Source organism: Myripristis murdjan, chromosome 10 (genome assembly GCF_902150065.1).
Source record: "Myripristis murdjan chromosome 10, fMyrMur1.1, whole genome shotgun sequence".
Classification (NCBI taxonomy): domain Eukaryota; kingdom Metazoa; phylum Chordata; class Actinopteri; order Holocentriformes; family Holocentridae; genus Myripristis; species Myripristis murdjan.
In genome coordinates, this window is record NC_043989.1 from 24,529,765 (window position 1) to 24,554,605 (window position 24,841).

Consider the following 24,841-nt stretch of genomic DNA (forward strand, 5'->3'; position numbering starts at 1 on the left):
GAAAGTGCACTCTCACACTCCACTGACCCCCATCTTATCAGTTGTGGAGTACATTAAAAATATCCAGGAACTAAATTTTGAAATTGACAGATGGAAACTTCACTTTTCATACTAAATGTCGGTCAGCATTTTAAAATCTAGGGTATATTTCTGTGTCTCTGCTGTACAACACCACGTCTCCAGCTCTGGCTAAAAGTCATGATTCTACTGTGAACTTGTTTCATCAACAGAGATAATACCATTAATAAATAATATGATGTGCAACGTCTCAAATGTCATCATGCTTGTATGCAAGTACAGACTGTGTCCAGTTCAAAGATACATTTGTGCCGATGAGACTTGATTTATTGGTTTATTTGTCAGACACAGAGCATTTTGATCAACAGAAAAACAGGCAACAGAGTGTTTTACAGTCCATTCCATCGCCATCCTAGGAAACAAAAACTGGCTACCAGTGGTTAGCTTAGCTAGAAGGGAGGTGCCAGCTTTGAATGTTGTGTTTACAATCCACAACCAATAAATCCTACTCATCCTGCCTTTAAATCCTACCCCTGACAAACACTCCGCATATTATAATAAAAAAAATTAAATAAATAAAAATAATACCAAAACTAATAAACACTAACCTAAAACTAAACATTTTTAAACAATAAAAACTAAGCTGGAATTGCCAAACCCACTTGGGAAACCAATTGAAACTAAACTGAATTGAAAACAAAAATTAAAGACAAAATAAGAATAAAAACTACTAAAAACAAAAATGCAAAAATTATAATAACTCTGGTTGGTGGTGGTGTTTTGGCTGTAACATCAACGGCTTCATGGAAAATGGACCGGGCTGTGCTTCCCAGAGCCTGTCGCCACTAAAAGGCTCCACTGTATTCTCTCTGAATGAAGTCAGTAAGTCAGTGAGGGACTAACGAGTTGGTGGCCCCTCCACCTCCCAGCGGGGGCCCAACAGGAACAGCTAAACAGCTCTTCTTAATAGAGCTAATGGACTCTTATTCTGCATCATAGCAACTATTAGCCCACTTCCCCATGCATGATTAACTCACTGAACACAGCCACACATTACAATTCAAGAGGGAGGGAGGCTGTGTGTCTGCAGAGAGGACAGACAGTGAAGGAGAGACAGACAGCACAAAGAGTGAGTGAGAGAAGAAAAAGAGAGAGAAAGAGAGAGAGAGAGAGAGAGAGAGAGAGAGAGAGAGAGAGAGAGAGAGAGAGAGAGAGAGAGAGAGAGAGAGAGAGAGAGAGAGAGAGAGTCTGGTGTTCAAGTCCAAATTAAAGTGTACATTTTCTACTCGACATAAATCCCAGCTAATTAAGTATTTCCCTAAACGAGTGAGGAGGAGGAAAGCTTATTTGCAGACCCTGATACATTTATTAGACTATGTGTGTGTGCATGTGTGTGCATGTGAGTGTGTGTGTGTGTGTGTGTGTGTGTGTGTGAGTGAGTGTGTGTGTCCTTGGTGCAGAGCCAACAAGCTGACAGGTTAGATTTATAGGTTTAATTGCCATAGGTAACCATGCAGTCAAATAAGCTCGCAGAGATATGGTTCAACATCACATCACATCTCACACACACACACACACACACACACACACACACACACACACACACGCTTGCACAGAGACTAATGTAAACTGAAGATGTATGGACACACACACATCAAATGCACAGTGTAGAGATAAGTGTCCATTAGCCCCAATGGGAAATCTGGCCTGGGACTGTAGTTATTTACTCATGTGGCTGGGGCCTGACTTACTGACACACACACACTAAAGTACACAATTTATAGATTAAAAAAATATCAAAAAAGCAGTTTTTATCCTGGCTTAAGGCAGAGCAATATTTTGTCAATAAAGAAATTGTGTAATTAACATTGTTATTATTTTTTTTTAAATTTCTATTTATTTTCTCTGATACAGATCCACTCAAATTCAGGAGGCTTCTCGACTTCATCCCAGCTGACAGCAAAACATATAATTGTTTTGTTGTTGTTGTTTTTTTTCTGCAAGGTTTCAAAAGTTCACTTAATATGTGCGAGATCAAATCTGCTCCTTTTCACGAGCAAAACAGACCTGTGTCTGGAGCTGTGTCAGGTTGTGAAAGATGCAAAAGCTCATTAACCAGCCCCGTGTTGAACAGAATACGGCTGAATAAAATTCTGCTTCGGGGCTTTAAGTGAAAAGCATCTTGGGCTTTGATTCAGAAGCGCCGAGTTAATTTAAATCCTCCAAATACAAGCACGTCTTCAGATGTTTGCATCCTGACTCGCAGCTTAACAGCTCTGGAAGTTTAACACAGACTCCTGAGAGACGATAGAATAAGCAAACCTGGCAGCTGTTGAAATAAAAATAATATCAGTATTGCATTTTCAAGTGATAGTAGGCCATAATGTAATGATGGCAAACGGAGATCAATAGTCCAGCTCATTTGCTACACAGTACAAACCGCCCTGCTGATAATCCTGCACATGCATACACTCTGTTTTTCTTCTCATACTAGAGAGCTGGAGGCAAACCAGGAGCCAAGGGGGTTTCACACTTTTTCATCTTGTGGACTCTGATTTAAGACCCAGACCTCCATTTAAGGTGATTTCGCCCGCAGGACTCTGATACGAGAAGATATTTTGGTTTATGTTAATAATGGAATTGTCTAAGGGTCAGACGTGTCAAATAAATTCAAAATGAGACAATACAACACAACGTTAAAATCACTCACATGTGTTTGTGTTGTAGCGATGTTTGCTGAATTTGAAACCTGAGCAAATTTACTTGATTTTTTTGGAAAACATGGGAAAAAGGTGATCAACAAAAACCTTTTTTTTTTTTTTTTTTTTAAATAGCAAAAAATTACCGGAATATAAGAAATTAGCACCAGGGAATTAACAAAATAAACAACCAAAAATTAGCAGCAGTGAAAATGATCAGATTTCTTGGGTCTGAATGCTTGTGAGAGGCGTCTTTACAGTGAAACTAAGCTATTCCTCATTTTGCTGCGGGTCCCCTGGAAGACCCTACCGGCCCCCTGGGGGTGACTGGGCCGCACTTTGAAACCCCCTGACCCCTGAGCCCGACTGCATGGGGAGAGAACGGGCTCCTGCTGTGAGGCCCGGAGCCTCCAGAGCCTCCAGAGCCACACTCGATCAGTTTAACGTCTCCACGACGACATGAGCCTGAAAACCTCTCTCTTTGAACTCTAATCTAACGTTATGATTATGCTGATAATAATTTTTTTTAATCTCATTCTCCAAACAATAGCCTCTCATGGCTGTAATTACTGGCAGAATTACATTTTGCTGAAGAAGCATTTTGCCCCATTTTCAAGAAGCGCGGCTCTCCCTCGCCAGCTCCCTCCAAAGAGTTGATTACAACCATTCAGCTTCATTAAAAGACACCCACTCAAAACTCATTCTCTCTGTCTCAACGCACAGAGTGGCAATTTTAATAGATTGTCTCTTCCCGCATTCTTTGGCACCTGTTTAAAAGTGATTCTGTTAAACAGTGATTTTTTTTTTTTTTTTTTTTTTATTTAGCTCGGTAGTTCACAGCTCCGAGGCGCTAACGAGGGAAGGGCTCGTCAGCTCTAATTGAATGACTCCTGATTAAACCGGTTTCACACTGACAGCCAGCACCTCGCATCTTCTCCGGCTCCTAATTGGCTGCTTCCTCGCCGCTCCACGTGGAATTACAGATGGCTGCATTCTGCTTCACAACCGCTCCACAGACGTGCCGGGGCGCCGAGCTCAGAGGCCAGGCCGTGTTTGGACAAAGAAAAACAAAATTTTGCATAATTTTTTTCTGCAGCACAGATCAAACAAAAAGGTTCGCCCCAAAATCAGAGCGGCTGTTGATTCGCTCACTCACACGCAGCAGCGAAGCGTGGCATCATTAAAGGAAATGAGACAGCATTTTGAGCTGCTCCTGCTCGTTTCTGGGTGCACGGTTGACACAGAAAGGCAAAAAGAGTGAAAAAGTGAAAACCAACAGGAGATCATTGAGGGGGAGTGCTTTGATGGGAGGGGCGTTATGATTGGCTGGAAATGGTTTTGACGTCACACTGGTTCAGTTTGGTGTCAGAGACGGGAAGGAAGTAGGACAGTTCACCTGCTGGCTCCTCCCATTATCAGTGCTGGGGAAAATAAAAATAAATAAAACAACACACCTTGGTGTTCAAAATGTTTGGAGTCAAATATATTTTCTTCTTCTACCAAAAAAAGTATGACGCTTATTTGTTTGAGCAGCTTATTGAAATACATATCGTTTTAGCAACATATTGACGTCACTCTGTAGATATTTCAGAATAGGTATTTTAACATATTCAAGGTGCGGTTTGATCATGGATCGTGTTTCAAAGGCCGTTAAATAACCAAGTTTTAGTTCTATGTCGTCTTCAAGGCTGTAAAATCAAGTTGTGCGCTGCCTTTGTTGCAATAACCTTCAGTTTTCAATAACTGTTTTTCCTAAACAACACACAATGTGAATTTAACATTACCTGAGTTCCAGCCCTTTCCTCCCCTTTAACGCCCTCTGATGACATCACCACTGAAAACTGTGTTTTCCTGGAGGCCATTTTTTTTCTCAAGGATAGCGAAGTCATTTGAGTTGTCATTTTGTCTTATTGGTTCAGGTTAGAGTTAACATTTGGCATCAACAGGTCACAGCTGAGATTAGGGGAAGGCTGTAGAGAATTAATCAATTATACCATGACTTTGCCATCCTAGGGGAAAAAAACAGTATAAAAGTAATGGGATTTTGATATAAGAAAACAATAAAATAAGATAAATTAGTGAATTCTTTAGCATTTCCTGTTAAATAGGTGATTGGAAAGTTAACTAACAAGTTGAAAAAGTCATCAGTGACTTTAAAACTGTGTTAGTCCAAACACTGCTAGTTAAAGTGCACTATGTAAAACTGCAAATGAGGACCTTTTAGACTCAGCTGAAAAAACACAGAACACACACTAAGGCTGAAGGTTGAGTCTACATGGTTCTCAGCACAGATCTGCCTCTGAAGCTCAGATAGCTGCTCCACTTTTTATTTATTTATGTTGCCAGGTGAGTCTACACAATCCATACCTCCACCTCAGTTTAGCACAGGGCATCGTGAACGCTGGCAGCTCACTAAGACTGATCAACTTTTCGAGGAGGCCCGGCCAAGGAAGCATCGCAGAGAAACCGTAAAGCCCCGGCTGAACTCTGTCAACAGCAGATTCTGAGCACAAGCCGAAATCCAATCCGTGGTCAGAAAGGTCGCTGTGTGCTCCAGAGGTGCTGGGACAAACTGAAATAGATCCTGGAGGCAGCCCGTCTCCACTTTTTTCTGTCACGCCGTCAAACAGAAGCCCTCTCATGCTGCACACGCTGGCAGGTTGCTGCTCCTGGTGATACAGAATAAACACTGAATGTTCTTCCAGCAAAGACAAAATCCAGGTCATATATACACAAAGTTTCACCCAAGTAAGCAGAAATCGATACTGAAGGCGTGGAAGCCAGCGCTCAGGTCAGGCCTGGCGAAGTCTGGGCTGAGAGCTGGGACCCAGGAAGTTTAACATCAGGCCACAAATTATTCTGAATTTTATTTACATATTTATTTTTTAGACTGGAAGTTTTTGCATAAAGCTGCCGGCTACAGAATGTCTGAGCAAAGTTTTCCTCCCATGGTTTCAAATTGGCCAAATAAAGTACAGGAGGTAGGTTGGTTGCCTCAATATAAATAAAAAAAAAAAAAAAAAATGAATTTTTTTTTTTGAGCGGAGTTACATCGTAAACTAGAAAATCAATTTGGGCGCTGAAAGCATTTCCTTTGAAAAATAGTTCCCAAGGGAAAAGATGTTGAAACCACTTCTTCAAGTCCTTGGGAGGGATTGTGCAGCATAGTTTGTTTACTATGTCTAGCTCTATTGTACACACACACATACACACATCCCTGAGACGAACCACAGCCATGCTACCGCTGAGCTAAGCACTTTTTGCGCGCACACACACACTCCGTCTCTCTAATGTAATTGTGTATGTCGCCAAACGTTAACAGAAAGGCAGTGTGACCTGCCAGAATATCAACCCATGGCCGTAATGCGATTACCCGCGTATGAAACATAATGATAGAGAGAGGATGAGGGGGGAGACAAAGAGAGAGTGGATTGGATGAGACGGGTGGTGGAGGAGGTGGTGTGTGTGTGTGTGTGTGTGTGTGTGTGTGGTGGGGGGCAGAATGAGAAAAAAGAAAGAAAGGGCAAACAAACAGAGAGAAAAACAGAAAGTACACTGTAATGTAATTGCCATCAGATGATCAATTTGGTTGTGGTCAGGGATCAGTGCTCAAGATGATAAATATTGATCTAATAAACTCAGTGAGGCAGGGATATGAGCTGACACACACACACACACACACACACACACACACACACACACACACACACACACACACACACACACACACACCGGGAATAGAGGAAAGCAGTTACAGCCACACTGACTCAGCCTTTAACCTGCAATTCAAAGCGTAAATATGAAAAATCAGGCAGGTTGTGAAGACTCGCAGTAGACTTCTCATTCTGCATACCAAAACAAAACCAGGCTGCACGGCAGATACTACATCTGCAGCGCCCTCTAACTTTAGTGAACTGCCCTTGAGCAAGGCAGCAAACTGCTTCAGCGAAGGACAACTCTGGTTTACCTTGTGTTGATAGTACCATTAAAGGAATTATTGATAGTGTATTTGTTAGGTTGCGCATGAAATATACAACTGCACCCACTGCCTTCAGAGAGCATGGGGAATGTAAAGGGAATTACAAGAGCTGGTAGTGAGAAAGACCCAGACAGGCAGACCTGAGGGGGCTGATGTGCTCAAAGAGGAGAGGAGAGGAGCACAGAGAAGGAAAAGTAAGGGAGAGAGAGAGGGGGGAATGATGGAAAAGAGGAGAGGTGATTGGAAGGGAGGAGAGAAGTCGAGTGCTTCCCTGGTTTCTGGAAAAAATTCGGACTTTTCAATTTGGCGTGTATGGACTTCACTTCAGGCTGGGTTCTACATGGATGAACACATTCGATCACTTGGGAATTGAAAACAGTAAAACGTCTAAAAGGAAAAAAGGTATGAGAGTGGATTCATACCATCTTTCAAAATGCATTTAACCGTTTGTGTTGAGTGGAATCTGCTGCTCTAGCATATGCACACTTCAGTCTGCACGCTGCAAATGAGCAGTCCAAATTCCTCCAGTGCCCAGGTAATCTGTTCTGGAGAGGAGACAGGAAACAAAAAGAGAAAGTGAGTGTCGGTGGGAGAAAGAGAGAAAACACTAAATAGACCGGCGGTGCCCCTGAGGAGCTCACTAGCTGGCTCCCTCGCCGCTCTGCAGCGCTGCTGCTCCTGCAGTGTGTGAGCAGAAAATGCATTACAACAGAGGCAAGGAGAGAGAGGGGGGGGCAGCAAAATATGCTGGTGAGAGAGTGTTTTTGCAATAAGTTTGTGGGACACAGGAATACACACACACACACACACACACACACACACACACCATCACCTGAGTCAAACAGAGTGAATGATGCTGAGAGAATAAGTGACTAGAAAACACCAAGTCAAGCTCTGGGTTGCTGTTTTGCCTGTTTTATTTAACAGAATGCATTCTGCAAAAATATTTTATTTTTTAACAAACTGATCAATACACATATATAAATATATCAGCAGCTTGTCCTTGCCAAGCTTGAGATGTGAATTATTGCTGCAGCATATATTTTTTATTTTCCCTTCAGAGAGCTGGTGCTCAGGCTTAAGGCTGCTTAGACACAACCATACATCTTCACATTGTTCCTGCCTTGTACAACTTTGAAATCGTGTAAGCAATTAAGGATTACAATAAAAATGTCAGACGTGTTAATATCTTCCAGGAGACGGGAGCCACAATAAAACCTGAAAATGCAGAGTAAACCGTCAAAAATGGAGTGGACGTCAGCAGGGTGAAAATTCTTTTCCTGAATACTGGAAAGTTGGTTGGAGGTGAGGATGATATTGGACACAGAAAATGTTTTTTGTTCAGACAGCGTTGAAAAGATTTGTTTTACAAGTGGGGAAAGGCACAAAGAGCGCTTCGTATTCCAGCTTAAGAATCAATGTGACCTCCAACATATTGGCGCGCCGGCAAGAAACCCACCGTTCACAGGTTTCAGCTGCATTCCACTAACATCAAGTCGGTACAGCCAATAATAATATTACAAGAAATGTGGGAGTCCAAATCCCTCATTGTTGGTGCTGAAATTCAAGCTGAAATTGCATTCCACTGAACTTCTGCAGTACAAAATGTTCAAACGGCCTTGATTGGAACGGCAGAAAATCACAACGTAGCCACATTCAGAGGCATTATAGATATATAATGTGCGGCTTTCACTCGCTCCTTTGTAGCTCCCTAAATTGAACCGCTTACTAAAGGAGGCGAATGGAAGCTGTGACATCAAGTGCAAACAGAAAAGTCATAATGGTCAAGACTGTACAGTGCAAAGCGATAAGAGGCCCTTTTTGTCCATCTTAGTTTAAAGCGGCTGCTGTAAGTCCCAAAGGAGACTGAACGATCAAGAGTCTATTTAATTAGACTGGTATCGCTATGAATCAAAACAGCTAAGCCTTAGGTTTCCTCAATATTCCTTTAAGTGAAGAGCAGCTGCTACCAGCCTGGAGGATGTTATATTAAGAATTCCCAAGGAAGAGGCAACGCTGTGACAGCCAACCAGAACTGCCCATCAAGTGCTCATGCTTTCTAGTGAAGTTGTCAGGAGGAAAAAAAAAAAAAAAAAGATTGCTTGATTCAGCTGCTCAGGCTTCTGTGTGGTGTGAATTAGTGAGTAGTCTGAGAGATGTGTAAATTAGGCAATCACAAGTTTGTCCACTCGCTGGTGAAATGGGAATCATTTAAGAATAGAGCGACACTTCCTCCACACGAGTGAATGAACAGGCTTCACAGACGTAAATGGTGGGTCTGAAGTGGCCAATTCACCAATTAAAAAAAAAAAAAAAGTCCGGGACTTGTGTTTGGCAGTGGGAAGTCAGACCAATCACAAACAAGGTTCAGCACAAAAATTGTCGACTTTACAGAAAAATATGAGATGCCCTTTTCTCCCCTAAATCAAGTTCTTTGTGAAGCATGAATTCCCCTCGAGGGCGCAACTTCTTATAAGAAACTGCTCAAGTGCTTTCCCATTCACGCTCCCCTGGTCTGCCTGGCCACACAAAGTCCCCAGGGAGGCACGAGGTATTGAGCCTGTAGGATTAATAGTGATACCTATATTTCTGTGATTGAATCAAGTGTTTATTATGCTAAAAAAAGAACAGCGTTCAACGTTTTTCCCGTTGGAGATTAAGCCTTTCTTGCACCGATCTTCCCTTTTGTACTTGTCTCCGTCGGCCCATCTGTCACATTTCATTCTCATCTTGTCGTCGCAGGCATCACACCTTCCTTCTACTCGTTTTCATCCCCGCTGTGAGGTAGAGGAGCTGCAGCCTCATCCTCTTCTGGAGACTCACAGCCTGGAAAGCCAAAGAAAAAAAAAAAAACAGCAGAAATAGTAAGTCATTGATAGACAAAAAAAATCCAGCAGTGCTTGGGATAAAAATGCATTTCTTAACCCTGGCAGTAAGACACAGGTGTGTTTCTGAAAGAGAGGCAGGCTCACCTGATGAAGGCCGCCCATCTTCCTCATCATCAGGCCGTGGTCGTTGTCGTTGTAGAGGTTGTTGTCCTGACCGGGGTCGTCCTCTAACATGTACAGCTCTCCAGCGTGGACGTCTGATGCATTCACCTGAGACACATTCATATCATTTGTTCTCGGCTTGGTAAATGTCTTGCAACATACTGAGCGAGACAAGATGGATGAACAAACTGAACTAGATCTATCTGGTTCTCTAGCCTGAGCTCGCAGACGCGTTCAGAGAGACGAACAGAGAGAGATGTCCGTCACGTGCAGGCGCCTGAAACATCTGCTGGCTGAATCCCTACAGTACCTCGTATGTTTTGGAGTTGAAGCCCAGCCAGAGGGTGTATCTGTAGTCCCAGGACCGCAGAGAGTAGCCCATGATCTTTATGTCCTTCAGATCTGGCAGATCTGAGTTCTCCTAAGAGACAAACACACAGGTTTTCGTGGCACCTCAGAATTTGCATACGGTACAAAAACTTGTCTGCAGTGCTGGCAAACCTGCAGCTGCCAAGTCATCCTGCCAGTCGGCCCAGGAGCTAATGTCAGGCTGCCAGATTGTTCTGTACAGAGATTAACCTACAGCGGCTGCTGAGTTCACCTGGATATTTTAGATATTTTAATCCAAAGGCCTGAAACAAGCCAACAACACGATGCAGCAGGTAGAGGATCAGAGGGTTAAACTGGAGTGTCAAGACAGGACACTGACTTTAACTAATATTGCAATCAGTTTAAAAGCAACTTCAAAAAATGCTTATTCAATCTAATAAAGTGTGACGTTTTTCTATAAATAACTCTGTATCATTGATTTAATGCAATCGTGACTTAATGTATATCAAGTTCATGAAAATCTTTTATTTGCTTTGCTGTAGGTCTTAATAATCCTCTGAGGAAAGGAAGTTCTGTTCTTATGTTTCTGGCAAAAGCAAAAGTGTTTTATCTGGCATAAACACAATAACTGTGTGATTATCATGAGCGGTGATAGCCATCATGGCTGATCAGCGCAGCATGTACAGAAATTCAAACTTTATCAGCAAAAACTCCAAGGACAAAAGACACCACAGGCCCGCCCACACTGTGTGATTGACAGGTGACCTCTGGGTTTGCCGTACAGAAACACCACAACAAAGATGGAAGCAAAAAAATATAACAAAACAAACATGATTTTCACATGCTGTGGCTTTAACATAGAACCCAGATTCAAATGAAATGCTAAAATATCAATTCAGAACAGGATACGTAGTCATACAACAAGTACTTTCAACTGAGTAATTTGATTGGTCAAAGACGTGTTTCAACTGTGTTGATAATTTGGTAATATGACAACTCACGATCAGTGTTACCAGACTAACATAAACGTCCCAAACTGAACTTCACTGTTGGAAAAGTGAATCACAATCAGCAGGTCTTGATCAGTTACCCACAGACTGTTCATCTCTCTCTCTATCCATTAATGTATACGTCTATTAGTCCGAGCAGCGATTCATCAGACCATCTGCGTGTCCCCCGCCCCTCCGGCCGTACCTGTGGTGTGTCAGCGGGTCTTGGGTACTGGCTGAAGGCTATGTCCTCCTCATCCTCTCCTCTCTCTCTGTGTCGGAAGGTGTAGGCCAGGTTGTCTCCCTCCGTGCACAGCTCCTCCTGACAGCAGCACACACACACACAAAGGGAGAAAAAAGGAATGAATAAACAAGATAATCAATTAAACATGGCAATGATGCCATTTCACCTCTGATAAACGAAATGAAAAATTGTAATTTAGTAGGTTTAGCATTTCCACTACAGCTCACACAAAGGAAAATAACTGCAGGTGTGATCACACCCTTGGAGTGCAAACAAGTATTTTTTTTTTTTAAGCGTAATAAGGCTGAGGGAATGAAGCTTTATGTCTTGTTACCTTGAAGGAAACATCAGGACAGGGTGCCGGCGCTTTGAGACCAGCCAAGTAGGAGACGGTGGGAAAGACATCCACCAGCTCCACCACGTTTCTTATCACTCTGTCGGCTAGACACACAGAATATGACTTTACTGGAAACACCGGAGCAGAACAAAAAGCGCTCATAATTGAGACGGAGATTGATGTGACATTGAGATCAATGCATTGGGGAGCTTTAACCTTGCAATAAATAGCCTTTAGCACAAAAGCCAGGAGAGCTTTGTGTGCGATAAAAAGCAAAGTCGGCAAAAAAAATATATATATATATCTGCGTTCTCTGATCACACTCATTTCCCATTATGCTCTAGAGAAATATTTGGCCCCAATTTCACAATTTAAAAATGATCACCGGCTTCACAGAACAGCTAGAAAGTCTTTTCATGTGCATCTAGCTCGCTTAGTGTTACATGTACGGTATGACTGTATTAATACTACAACACAGAGAGCTTCTCGCATGAATACATTTTGATAAATCAATGTGTAAATCAAACGGCACTATATTGTAGGGTACATGATGTATTTGTGTATTTAATAATTTGATCGTATTTCTTGCATGAACTCTGTATTGTACTGTCATTACCAGATTTTATTGTTAACATGATTCTTTTTATCTATTGTTTTTCCCCTCAATGCTTTAGCAAGACAAACGTATTTAAATGTCATGCCATGAGACTGAAATTGAAATTGAGACAGAGAGATGGCAAGAGAGATAATTATCCAACCACAGAAGACGAAATAGTGAAGAGATCCACTAAATTGCAGCAGACGTTTTGCACTTCAATTTCATCATCATTGCGCCATTTTGCATTTGAAGTAAAAAAAAATTGTATGGAAGCAAAATATCAAACAGTGTATCCCTGTTTAAATACTTGGAGCTCTCTCTATGCATATGAAAGACATGATCAAAGGCCAGCTGGCACTTTTCCTCAGCGTTTTGATGGGGCTTAAAGGGGCAAAAAAAAGAGCAAGAATCAAAACTCAGACTTTATCTTAATCTGTCTGTGTTTGACTTTGCATGCATGAAAAAAAAACACTGTACTTGTTTGATTAATTGAGTAGCAGTTTTTGTTTTGTGTGTTAACACAATACCGTGAACTCTTACTCTTAAAGCTGTGCTCTGATTGGCTGAAGACATCAATGAAGGGGAAGGTAGACTCCTCTTCTGGCCAACTACGGGCTGCAGTGACGCCAGGGACGTAGAACATGAGCGGGACTCGAGTCGACACATCAAAGTTCGAGTATTTCGCCCACTCACCGTGCTCACCTAATGACCAACCTGGAAAATGCAGACAGACAGTGAAAATAGAAGATTAAAGGGACACGAGTCGCTAAAATCAAAGTCACCAAACACAACATACTCCACAATGGAACAGCAAAAATTGCAACCAAAAACACAAAAATACTGAAATAACTCATTTGTTTTGAGCTGAGTGATGAGCTCTCTAGAGAAGGAAAATGTAATCCCACAACATCAGTGAAGACAGGGGTGAAACTAATTTTTTGGACAGCCGTGCTTCTATATCTATATTTAACAAATACAGTTTTAGGTACTGAAAAGTGTTTGCATTTCATTGATGTTTTCCCCAGTCATCTTAAATCTGAAAAGCATGGAATTTGATTGGGCTGTGGTTCCTGCAGAGGATTCAAGAGATGATTTAAGCCGTGTCACCTCTGCACCACTGAGAGAGCAGGCGAGGAAAACAAAAAATAGTTTCTAAGTCACAAAGGAAAAAAAAGATGTAGTGCAAGAAAAGACAAACATTTTTAGGATGGAGCCAAAGTGGGAGGAAGCAAGTTGAAGCAAAATATGCTGTTATCATACTGCCACCTAGTGGGGAAAAAGAGTACAGCCAAGACAGTCAAATACTGGCAGCATTTTAGTTTGGTGCATTTACTTTGTTATTGTACTCATTTGCAAAGAGATGAAAAAAAAAAAAAAACATGTGATTGTGAAGCATAATCAAATCAATAATCTTGCCCATTCCCATTTTGTTAAAAGCACTGACGTGTATGTGTGTGTGTGTGTGTGTGCTGCGTATGTCCTTACCATGATCTGAGCTGAAAACCACCATAGTATTGTCAGCCAGCCCGAGCTCATCCAGAGCGCTGAGCAGCCGTCCAACCTGGGCGTCCATATAGGAAACAGCAGCAAAGTAATGCTGACGGATACGCAGCTGGAAGAGAAAGACAGAAAACAGCTGGGATGAGGAAAGAAAAACACTGGTTGGTGTGTGTAAGATGATTGGGCAGATTGATTGATTGCCTGATTGATTGACTGATTGGGGGAAAAATGAGAGCACCAAAGCTGTGCTGACCGATGCAGCTAGAACCCAACAAAGGCCAAGGAGCTGAAATTACAATAACTATCCAGCTGCAGGATCACCAGCAGACCCTTAGTTTAATCCAACCCAGCATGTCAGGCTGCGACCAAAACTGCTCCTACCTACCTGGACTCTTTCATGTTTACGCTCCCCCTCCCGCCCACTTCACTCAACCATGGAGCAGCACTTGGTGCTGCCAGCACAACAAGGCCGTAAATCAGCAGCTAGACTCTTCTCTTCTGTGGTTCCTCGGTGGTGGAACGAGCCAACAAACTCTACCAAAGCAGAGTCCCTCTTAATCTTTGAGAGAGGGCTAAGAACCCAGCTCTTTAGGGAACACTTGATCACCTAATGGACTGTGCAACTAAATATCAAAAAGATTGCCTCTATGCTTTCCTCCATCCCTCATGCACTTTTTGCACTCTGTATATATTCCCTCTTTGCACTGCCATGTGGCACCTCTGTGCTTTGGACCAGAACCGGGGGTTTGTGGCACTTAAATAGATCTTTGCTTGTGATGTATAAAAATCTCATATGTATGTCCCCTTTGATGAAAGCGTCTGCCAAATGTGAATTGTATTGTAATTGTAATTGTAGCCTAGTCTGTTGCTACATTAAGTTCTGGTGATTGTGTTAGAGCTGATCTTGAAAAATGCCGTGGCTCTCACAGAAGATAATTAATGGATACTACTGACTTGCAGCCATCATGTAGCTCTAAGGAAAGGCCTGGCTAATGTTACCCTGAGCAAGGTATGGCTCCATATGTTGCTGCCCCTCAACGGCACAATATTTACTGTTTGTGGGCTGGCCAGTTCTTACCTGGAAGTCTTTGGGAATTGGTCCATAGGGGAAGCTGACGTTGAGTTGCTGAACATCGTCTCTCCTCCGCAGATCCACCCAGGGGTTGTAAGCCACCCGGGGAAGGAGTTTGGGAACACTGGGGTCAGGGGCCAGCGTCATTTGATCTAATGGATACAGGCGCAGGTACTCCTGTAATACACACAAACTAAACTGCTGAACGGCACTTCTGCCAAACAAAGGGGGGAGGGGGGGGGATCAATATTGTAAACAAATCCATCAAATACAGTACGAGTTGAAACCGTTGATGTGTTTGTCTCTTATGTTTTGTGTATACATTATTCATTATAAATATGCACTGTAATTTATGCTGCATCGAAATTTCCAGTTCAGGAAAATTCAAGCATTAAACAAAAATAGCAACATATGTAAAGTTAAAACTTAAATTTTTAAATATTGTTCTTGAAAGACTACACTTTTAACCTCTAGGAAAATGTTGTACTCAACCAAGGGAGAAAAACATGATGAGAATATGCATCACTTATTTTTCAGGCACTTATCTTTTCAGGCAAACACATAACACAGAGGTGGGAGTGAGTGTTTTTTTTTGTTTTGTTTTGTTTTCTCTTTTCTTTTCAGAATGTGAGGCCTAAGGAATCCTGGTGGCATTTAAACTCAGTGGAAGCAACGGATCCATCTGCAAAACCTAAGAAAGCTTGCTTCCTAAAGTTTAGCTACATCATTAAAAAAAACAAAAACAAAAAAAAAACATCCGTAATATTTTCTTTGTCTGTTCCCAGAAAAGAATGTAGCAGCAAAACAGTCTAAAAATTTTGCAATATTTAAGGAAAAAAGAAACTTTAGCCAAGCCAACCAGCATTACAATTCTGCCTTGAAATCAAATAAAAGCTACATCAAATGCAGTGCAAGTCCCTTGACATAATGAGTAGTGTCTGTACTTTGGTCTCCACACTGTCATTAACCAGGACAGCAAGTACAGAGTCTCTGTGCCAGGCTGCTCCGGTGGAGAGAGGATCTGGGGCACACAGCAAAGTGGGCTCATCATTTAGACTGGCTGCCTTGACTACTGATCAAGTCATACTGAGCATAGCTGTGTGTTCATCACAGCGCACACACACACACACACACGCACTATTAACTCATGCTGCTCTGAATACCATCACATCCATGTTTAATATTTCTGTATTTTAACATTTTGAATAAATTATTAAAGTAATCTGTCAGAGTACACAGTTAGATGGCTGTGAAGTTTCATATAATCTCTTTTGTATGCATTTACTGTAAACCAAAACACAGACAGACCCCTCCTCAAAGGGTTCCAGTAGCTCCTGCAGGTACGGCTCCAAATTGCGTTCCATGATTTGTGATTAATACAGAAGAGGTTTTCATGCATAAAGATGAATGAAAAAGTCATTTATTACTGAGCTCTTGGTCTGGTTGATGTATTGGGCTGCTGGCAGATCAGTCTACCGGCACATCACCAATAACAAAATGACATTTTTCAAAACACTAATTCATTGTTGTGCGTGATTATTTCAGCAGGATAATGACATTATAACTATTGTCATTAGTCATGCGAGCGGTACTAGTTGTGGTAACATCTGACAGCGGTTGCCTATACCAGCAATATATTTAGGCTTTAAAAAAGTCATCAATTTATAGCATAAACAGCATAAATTGGAGAACTACAATGCTTTAAGCAACAGCAGTAAATTCTCAGTTTTAGGCATGCTAGGAACTGTGGACCTGCCAAAAGAAGCAGTAAAGTAAGAAGTAGTAAATAAAACTGCCCTGGTCGTTATTGAAAGTCTTGCAGTTTATAGGAACTCATTTCGTTCCTGATGACGTAAACCATGGGGTGATCAGTCAACATAAACACAGGAGCTTAAATTACATTTGCCTTGCTGACAATGAACTAAAATAATGCCTCAATAATTAACTGGATGTTTTACTGACAATATTTTAGACTTATTTTTATATTATATGGAGCTGAACAGAACATGGGTCCTTCGAGTAATGTGGGTAAAAGATCTGCTGTTTCCATGACGGTGATCAGCCTGACCATCCAACAAAATTACAAATGCAAAAAATGTTTTCAAATACTCCAAATCCCTCATGCAACTTGGTTTGCAGAAATAGTTCAAACCTATTTTATGGGTTTGCATGTTTGGAGTCCAGTTTTTCCTCATTATTTCAGAAATTGCCTGCTTCCCTCAGTGGTAGAATCTTTGCTCTTTAAAGTTGAAATGAAATGAGGATGGGCCCACATTTCTGTCTCATTTCCTTTGACAGGCAACAGGATGGTCCTCTGAATGTGGTGCTTGGCAAACACACTATGGTTTTTGCTTTGGCGCTCGCTTTGGCATAGATGGCTGTGTGTGATCAGACAGTTTGGAGCGAGTCGCTTGTTGCATACATCACATGCTGGCAGATGGGAGTTAGAGGTATTGACTGCAGGGCTGATTCCAACTTTTGGCTTGACCTCTTCCTCCTTTTCATCTTTCAGCTTATAATTACACTTTGCAGGAGGCTTCTGTGGTTTTCTGCAGAATTGGTTCCTGCTCTATCACTCTCCACTCTCTCATCCATCTCTCTGTTTCCTATCTGCTCCTGCCAAAATGCATCTACCATACTTCTAGAGCAATCGTCAACTCACAAATGTACATCTCAATTACAGCTTTCAGGGCCCTCTTTTCCTGTTTTTCCTCAATTCTTTTACTCCTTTTCTTTTTCAGCATCTGTACAATCCCTCATCAAAAGTAATTGCCTGATGCCTGACTTCAGGCTTCCAAGAGAAAAATTTCCAAGATATCAATTTTGTTTTGCCCCGCTGGCAGACAAAGCATAAAGACGGTTGTGTTGGGCGGTCTGTGCATCCCACACTTAACTCGATGGCAACTTATCTTCAAATTGGATTACCATGAAATTTGGTGAGCACATTTATGCTCCCTGTAGGGTGTGCCCTGTCAGTTTTAGTGACCTCGTGGCCTTTCCTCTAGCGCCACCCTCAGGGCAAAATGTCACAAGATCAGGAAATGTAATCAGTGGATTGCCATGATATTTTTGTGAGTGCACTCATACTCCCTAAACAAAGATTCCTCTTTGGTTTTAATGACGGCATGACCTTCCCTGTGGTGCAACTCTTAGTCCAGAATTTCAAATGTGAAAAATTTCAAATGTATCTCAAAACTCTTTGGGCGGCTTGTCATGAAATATTTACAACGACCTCACGACCTTTCCTCTAGCACTACCCTCAAGCGAAAATGTATGAACCTCATTCTCATATAAATTGCATTTCTATGGCATCCACCAGCAGGGCACCAGCAGCGGAGGGCTCAAGCTATTTGTCTGTTTGCTCAGTCGGTATTAAATTTTCAGGTACCTTACAAGCGCTGGTTCTGTTATCGCCTATTCAACTTCCTTCTTCACCTCCAGTCCACCATCATCTCCCTTTCCTCTTCCTCTGTGTTTCCAGTGATCCGGTGTTAATCTGGTGTTAACACTGCCATTCTGTGGCATCTTTTGCTCAACAGGACTTGCAGTACTTGAAACAGTTATAATCATTTGGGGACAGTTTCTGGATCAACGCCAACATTGTCAGCAATACAGTTTCTTGAGTCAACGCACCAACTGGTCAATAATTTAGGCATTCAGGAGCTGGACAAATGAGGGAATTTCATGAATGCATGAAGTGAGTGAGTGACTGTTTATACTATTGTGCATTGTTGGTCTAGATTAAACAGACATAGAAATTCCAGTGGTGCCAGTTAAAAGCTGCCCTATGAGCAAACACGAGGCTTGGTTAGGCCTGTGTAGCCATGGAAACTTTATCTGTATTATGGGGTGTGTAGAGCACCGCTGTTCACCTGATTTGTTAGCATCTTATCAGGCGTTTCACAGGTCACAGGAGTGGGATCTACACTGTATGTGGTTCATATTAGGAGCTGCTTGATGTCTGATGTTGAGTTATTGATTCATTTAGAGTAGTCAACAGAAAGTTGACCAGTCAGTGTTCCCACTGAGGATTTTTTTTTCCAGACAAAGTCAGAGTGAAGCATAAAGCACTGGCACCTTGAATGAAAACAGTGGTTTATCTTGTCAATCCAAATGGTTACTGGAGTCAGCTTTTTTTAGTTCACATTAATAACTGTTCACATTGTCTGTTATTGTCTAGTCATCTGCCTGGAGTATTGTCTGTCACACAGTTACTGCTTCCTCTTTCACACTATCTGCCGGTAAAGAGTAATGTAGAAGAATGCACGACACTTTTGACAAAACACACGACCAATCTGCTTCGAATGCTCCATGTTCAAATGAAGGCCAACATATTAGAATTACATCTCCGGGGTTGTTTGATTGAATGTTTTGTATTTTAATGCTAAAGTTTTTGTGCCAAGTATTAGCCAGGATGTCGAGTTTGGTTGTGATTGTTGTTCAATATACGGGCACAGCCTGGCACAAAGAGATCCACAGCATACTAAATCACTGTGTCCTACATGTCCCAACTTCTAACTGCAAAAACTGTCACAGGGAGGCAGAGGAGTTCAGTGTCATGTTAACACAAAGATGACTGCATTAACTAGTAGTAAGTCAAGTGAGCAAGTGTAGATTAGGGCTGGGCAATATAATACTGTGATATATGACCAAATATCACCTGGGACTTTGGATATCTTAGTATGGTGATATGGCCTAAGTGTTGTCATTTCCTGGTTTGAAAGGCTGCAGTACAGCAAAGGGATGAAGTCTCTGAACGTATTAGACTGTCATAGCTTGATCATATCCACATTACTAATGACTGTTTATCAAATATTTCTTGTGTTTAAATATCTTACGAAAACACCAAAAGTCATCCTGAAAATGAAATCACAATATCAATATTGGGATATTTGGTCAAAAACATAGCGATATTTAATTGTGTTCATATCGCCCAGCCCTAGTGTAGGTCTTAACTGTCGTTTGATTATTTGGTGAATTCTCTTGTCACAATGACATTTGCTGTCAAAGGAAACTTTCAGTTCTCACTCAGCAGCAGCATTCGCTCTATGAGTGGCCTGAAACCCAGCATGGTTCCTTGCAGATATGTTCAGTTCCAGCTTTCACATCAACTAAACGTCCTACGTTGATTACAAACGCCACACAAGAGCGTCTGAGTGTCACATACCTGTGGGATCCTGAACGGTATATGTGGTTTGTGAAAGCCGACAGCCAGGAAGAATGGCGTGTCATCGTTTGCCCTGTGTCTCAGTAATCTCACGGCCTCGTCTGTGCTCTCCAGGTCAGGAAGCGTCTGCCCGGGCTGCTCTGTCACGTTCACTGCACACAGCAGATTGACGTGGAGTTTACCATCCACTCCTTTGCACATCTGGAAACAAGGGACAGGGTGAGGCTCATAGCACAAATAAGCTGCTATTGGTCAAGTTTCCAGACAGCCGGCTTCCACCACATGGAAGGTTCACATCAAGTTTACCTGCCTGCTTCCTTACATACCTGAGAATCCCAGAATGATTAGCTTACACGTTTCAGACATATGCAAATCAATGGCAAGGTATTTTACCACTTATTTGTCAATATCTGGTACACTTGGAAAAAAATGCAGAACCAGAGGCAAGAGAGTTCCTCTATGCATTATGGGTACACATGGGCCGTCCTGATACTTGCAGAGTACTGCTAACTGGTTAGCTTTTCTGCCAGTCTCTGTATTCCTGTTGGCACCAAAAGGTTTTTATTTCTTCATCAGCTTATAGTCTGAGATCCAAGACAGCCAAGTTTGTGAAACCGACCATCAGAAGAGACAACGAGCATGGGTGACAGAGGTCTAGATGTTGTTCATATGATTTTATATCACATGGTTTGTACTGGAACAAATGTGTACCAGACCAGTGTGCTGTATACGCAGCAGGAGCAGTAAGCCTCCTTTCAAGTATGTTAGGAAGAGAAAACTAGAAATAATGGCTACACTATTGCTAGCTGTCAGAGACATGTAATATTATTTTTATTTATTTTAGTTTTGTTAGTTTAACAAACAACAGAGTTGCAGCTTATATGTTAAGTGAGAACAGCCTCCCACAAATAATTTGAAACGATAGATTTAAAAGCTTGTTAGATCTGGCAGAGTAATAAACAGAATGGCAAGTGAAGTATGATAAATAATTAAGTTGTGTCTTATATATAACATGATAAATAGATATAGTAAAACTACATAGTAATATCCATCTTCTCACATTTTTATCACAGCATATGTTCAGTCTCCGAGGCTTCTCAGCCACTTACATGGAGAGAATGTCACCGTGTCCAGTCCACATTCTAGCCTCAGTCATGTGCACAGGGAAACAAACGGTCTGTTATCAACTCAAACCAATTCATTCTGCATCCTGAGACCATGAGGGGGCGTTCAGGAGACTTGCAGTGTTGGAAAGTAGCAAGCTTAAATGGCACAGGATTTGTTGATTGGTACATTTTCATAACAGTGGTGCTGGTTTGTCATGTTGTGTTCATGCAGACCGACACAATGCTGATGAAATATCACAAGTAGAAAAGAGATGTTTTTTTCTTTGTACCTTGGATTTTTCATATGCAAACGAAGGCGGGTGGTAGGCAGGGACAGACCAGCTGTAGGGGAAGTCATCGGTGTGGTTGGAGGCAATGCCTGAAGGCAAAATATAAGATAACAGAGCACAAAGCATCATTATTACACAGAACTCAAACTGCCATCTGCATATTGTTGATTGAGGAATATAAAATATGTCCCATTTGTTTCAAGTCAATCACCCTGTCACTTTCTCAAAAACACGACATGACGCTGCAAGTCATATTTTAATCTCAGTTTAAGGAGATCAGACACACCTGGATGAAATATCTTGCCCACAGACATGGTGAAGTACCCTCTGGATTTAAAATACTGCGGCAGGGTGGTGTAGTTTCCTGCATGGACTCTCCAGTAGGAGTTAAAATCGTAGAGCCTGGTCGTGTCTGGTCTTCTGCTGGTCAACATGGACGTGCGGCTGGGACCGCACACAGCTTGCTAAGAGAGAGAGATGAACAAGACACAGACAGACTGAGAGAATGATGAGACTTTTGAATTCAATACCAAACTCAATTATGAAGCAGCAACATTTGGCTGAGCCGGTCACTCACACCAACGCCGCTGCTGTGTCAGTTTCAGACAGTACACGAGCAAGATGCCAGCTGACCTGTGCGTACGCGTTGAGGAAGACTTGGCTTTTGGAAGCCAGTTGGTCAATGTTTGGGGATTTCACTACAGGGTCTCCATAGCAGCCCAGGGTTGTCCGTAGATCATCTGCCATGATGAAGAGGACATTCCTCCTTGCTGAAAACAAATGAAAAAACTGGTGGACTTATGTTTCACACAGCTTCATGTTAACCACTGATAATCACTTTAACACTTCAAGCATAACCTAAACAAAACTTAACTCCAACTTGAAAACTATAGTCAAAATAAATACCAATGCAAAACGTTTCTAAGTAAACCCTGGAGGACAAGCAGCAGAAAAGTACTTCAGAAACCAGGAATAGCTGAAAATCTCTTCTGAAATCTTGTTTACCATGAGTCAGCTTGCATGATTTATTAGCTCTAAAAATCACATTTGGACTCACAGATTCCAATCGCATCACATAGATAAATCATGGGCTAATGTGTTTATACAGCTGTAAATCTAATTTTCTTGCTGTTTTGTGAATTAACCACCACGTCGGGCGAAGGGAATGCTAAATGATAAAATTATGAATACAGCCAGGTTATAAAGCTAAAATATACTATAGCCAGCCCACACAACATACAGGATAACCTTATTAAACCAACAAACTTGAATTTATTTGGATGTTACAGCTGCCAGGGCAGTTTTGTCTTTTACAGACACAATCAGTGCAAAGTACACACTTCACCTCTCTTTGCAGTGACAGCAAGTACGAGCGTGTGGAGAAGCAGGAAGCCAAGCCACCTCCAGCCGGATAAAAACATCGTGGTTTACCGCAGAAAACCACAGACACAGTGCCCTGCCAACACAGTAAAGGTAAAAGTAGTTCAATGTGGTCTTTAGTCGGCTTCCTCCATCGTGTCCCCGCCGTCAGGTGTCTAACTAAGCCGGTGCGCGTCGCCGTAACCTTAAATAACTTCCTGATTATCCGCGTCCACTGGCTGCTGCGTCGTCATTGGTCCAATCACACCCGCCCCGCCCCTAGCGCTAATCACATTAGTTAAACGATGTGTCAATCATTTTTTTGACCACCACCTGGGAGCCACAGGCATCAACAGCCTCTTCATTCACTAACAGATTAAATTCTGTATATTCACTTTTAATGGCCCACTGTTTAACTTAGAAAAGCGCAAATGCAGGGTTGTCATTTTGTAAACGGGATTAATACATTCTATGTTATATTCCGGTTGGTTTTAATTGCATCTTGTATCTCCCGAGTATCCATTTATGTCTGACTGATGTCTGTCAGTATCAGTATCAGATCAGATCACTTTTTTCACTGAGCAAGTGTTCAAATACAAGATAAAGGAAAATACAGGAGGCTCTTGTGAGATGTAACTCAGAGAATAATGCTCCGTTCAGAATCTTAATCGAATGAATAAAGACTGTAGTTGCAGTACAAAGACTGTAAATAAACTAAATAGCCTACTTTTGTGAGTAAAGAATTCCCTTAATAAATTATCTTATTAAATAGCTCAAGACACGGTCTATCTTGCAATTCTTTGTATAGACCCCACAAAACCATGTAGTCCCAGGAACACAGGTTCTCACTCCACACTATATTTAGTGGGGAAAAGTCAATCAAATATCAGTGCCAACGATGTAATGCTCTAGAAGATGTCAAAAATATCGTCATACATTGTCGTAAATATAATTCAGAGCGTGAGACATTAAGAACTTGTGTACATAAGACAGGGCAGGAATGGAGTTTAACATCAATATTGAGCACAGGGCTTAAGAAATTAGAAATGGTTGAGAGGTTACATAATACACACAGAATTAGGAAACAGTGTGTAATTTTCTTTCTTTTTTCTTTATAAATAGATTAATCAGTGTATTTACACTCAGTGGCCACTTTATTAGCTCCACCTGTACAATCAACTACAATCTAATGTAAGTGTTCTGCTGTAGTTTCCTTCTCTGCTGTCTATAATGCTCAGGTTTTCTTTTTGTCACAGTAATAGAGGTGTTCAGTCAATTCTCTGTTTGGCATTGAGCTCATCGTTAGTGCTGCTGTTGTACTGGACTGCATTTTATTGAGAGATGTTTCTAATTTTCTGTCCCCCCCTTATGTATATAAATAAGGAGGACAAAAAAATCAGAAACACTAAATGTAGTCCAGTACAAGACCCCTTCAAACTACAACCTCAATAATAAACATAGAATTAAATTTATACATTCTCCACATTGTCAACAAAAACTGAACATTATAAACTTTTCAAAAAAGGTAGAATTAATGGCCGAGCTGTTGCATTGAGCTGCATTAGATTGTACAGGTGGCTCTAATAAAGAGGCCACTGCGTGTATACATATATAAATAATGTCATGCATCGACACACTCCAATATAGTAGATGTCAGTATGCACTTTTATTTATTTATTTATTTATTTAGAAGAAGAAGATGAAGATGATGATGATGATGATGATGATGATGATGATGGAGCAGCACAGGAAGAAGCAGGGGGTCACCTCCACACAGAAACTTGAAACCAAAGATCGCAAAAGGGCAGTGGCTTGTAGGACAATTAAATATACACTACTCACAAAAAGTTAGGGATATTTGGCTTTTGGGTGAAATTTATAGAAAATGGAAAATGTTCACGCTACAGTGATATTATATCATGAAAGTAGGGCATTTAAGCAGAAGCATACACTGGTGATTTCCTCATCTCAAACAATTTCTTGAAACAAAAGCCAACAACAGTGGTGGGTATACCACAACAAAAAATGTCAGTGTCAATAACTTGTCATGTGCCCTTGAGCATCAATTACAGCTTGACAACGACGTCTCATGCTGTTCACAAGTCGACTTATTGTCTGCTGAGGCATGGCATCCCACTCTTCTTGAAGGGCGGCCCTCAGGAC

General features: G+C 41.5%; 1 protein-coding gene across 1 annotated transcript; it reads right to left on the reverse strand.

Annotated features, from left to right (window-relative positions):
- Positions 1 to 7,593: 7,593 nt before the first annotated feature.
- Positions 7,594 to 22,845, reverse strand: ids (iduronate 2-sulfatase). The gene is made up of 13 exons (XM_030062488.1): positions 22,665 to 22,845; positions 21,953 to 22,089; positions 21,606 to 21,783; positions 21,320 to 21,408; positions 19,924 to 20,124; positions 14,763 to 14,933; positions 13,670 to 13,796; positions 12,725 to 12,898; positions 11,584 to 11,690; positions 11,211 to 11,327; positions 9,997 to 10,107; positions 9,669 to 9,794; positions 7,594 to 9,522 (listed from the first exon to the last, which is right to left on the reverse strand). Exons 1-13 carry the CDS (start codon positions 22,738 to 22,740, stop codon positions 9,442 to 9,444), a joined length of 1,695 nt encoding a protein of 564 aa, XP_029918348.1. The 5' UTR covers positions 22,741 to 22,845; the 3' UTR covers positions 7,594 to 9,441.
- Positions 22,846 to 24,841: the final 1,996 nt, after the last annotated feature.

Coding starts and splice junctions, on each gene's coding strand:
- ids (XM_030062488.1), bottom strand. CDS start 22,740: ATGTTTTTATCCGGCTGGAGGTGGCTTGGCTTCCTGCTTCTCCACACG. Junction 13,797..14,762: donor CAATTCCCAAAGACTTCCAG/GTAAGAACTGGC, acceptor TTTCTCTTCCAG/CTGCGTATCCGTCAGCATTA. Junction 10,108..11,210: donor GACCCGCTGACACACCACAG/GTACGGCCGGAG, acceptor TTTGTCTCTTAG/GAGAACTCAGATCTGCCAGA.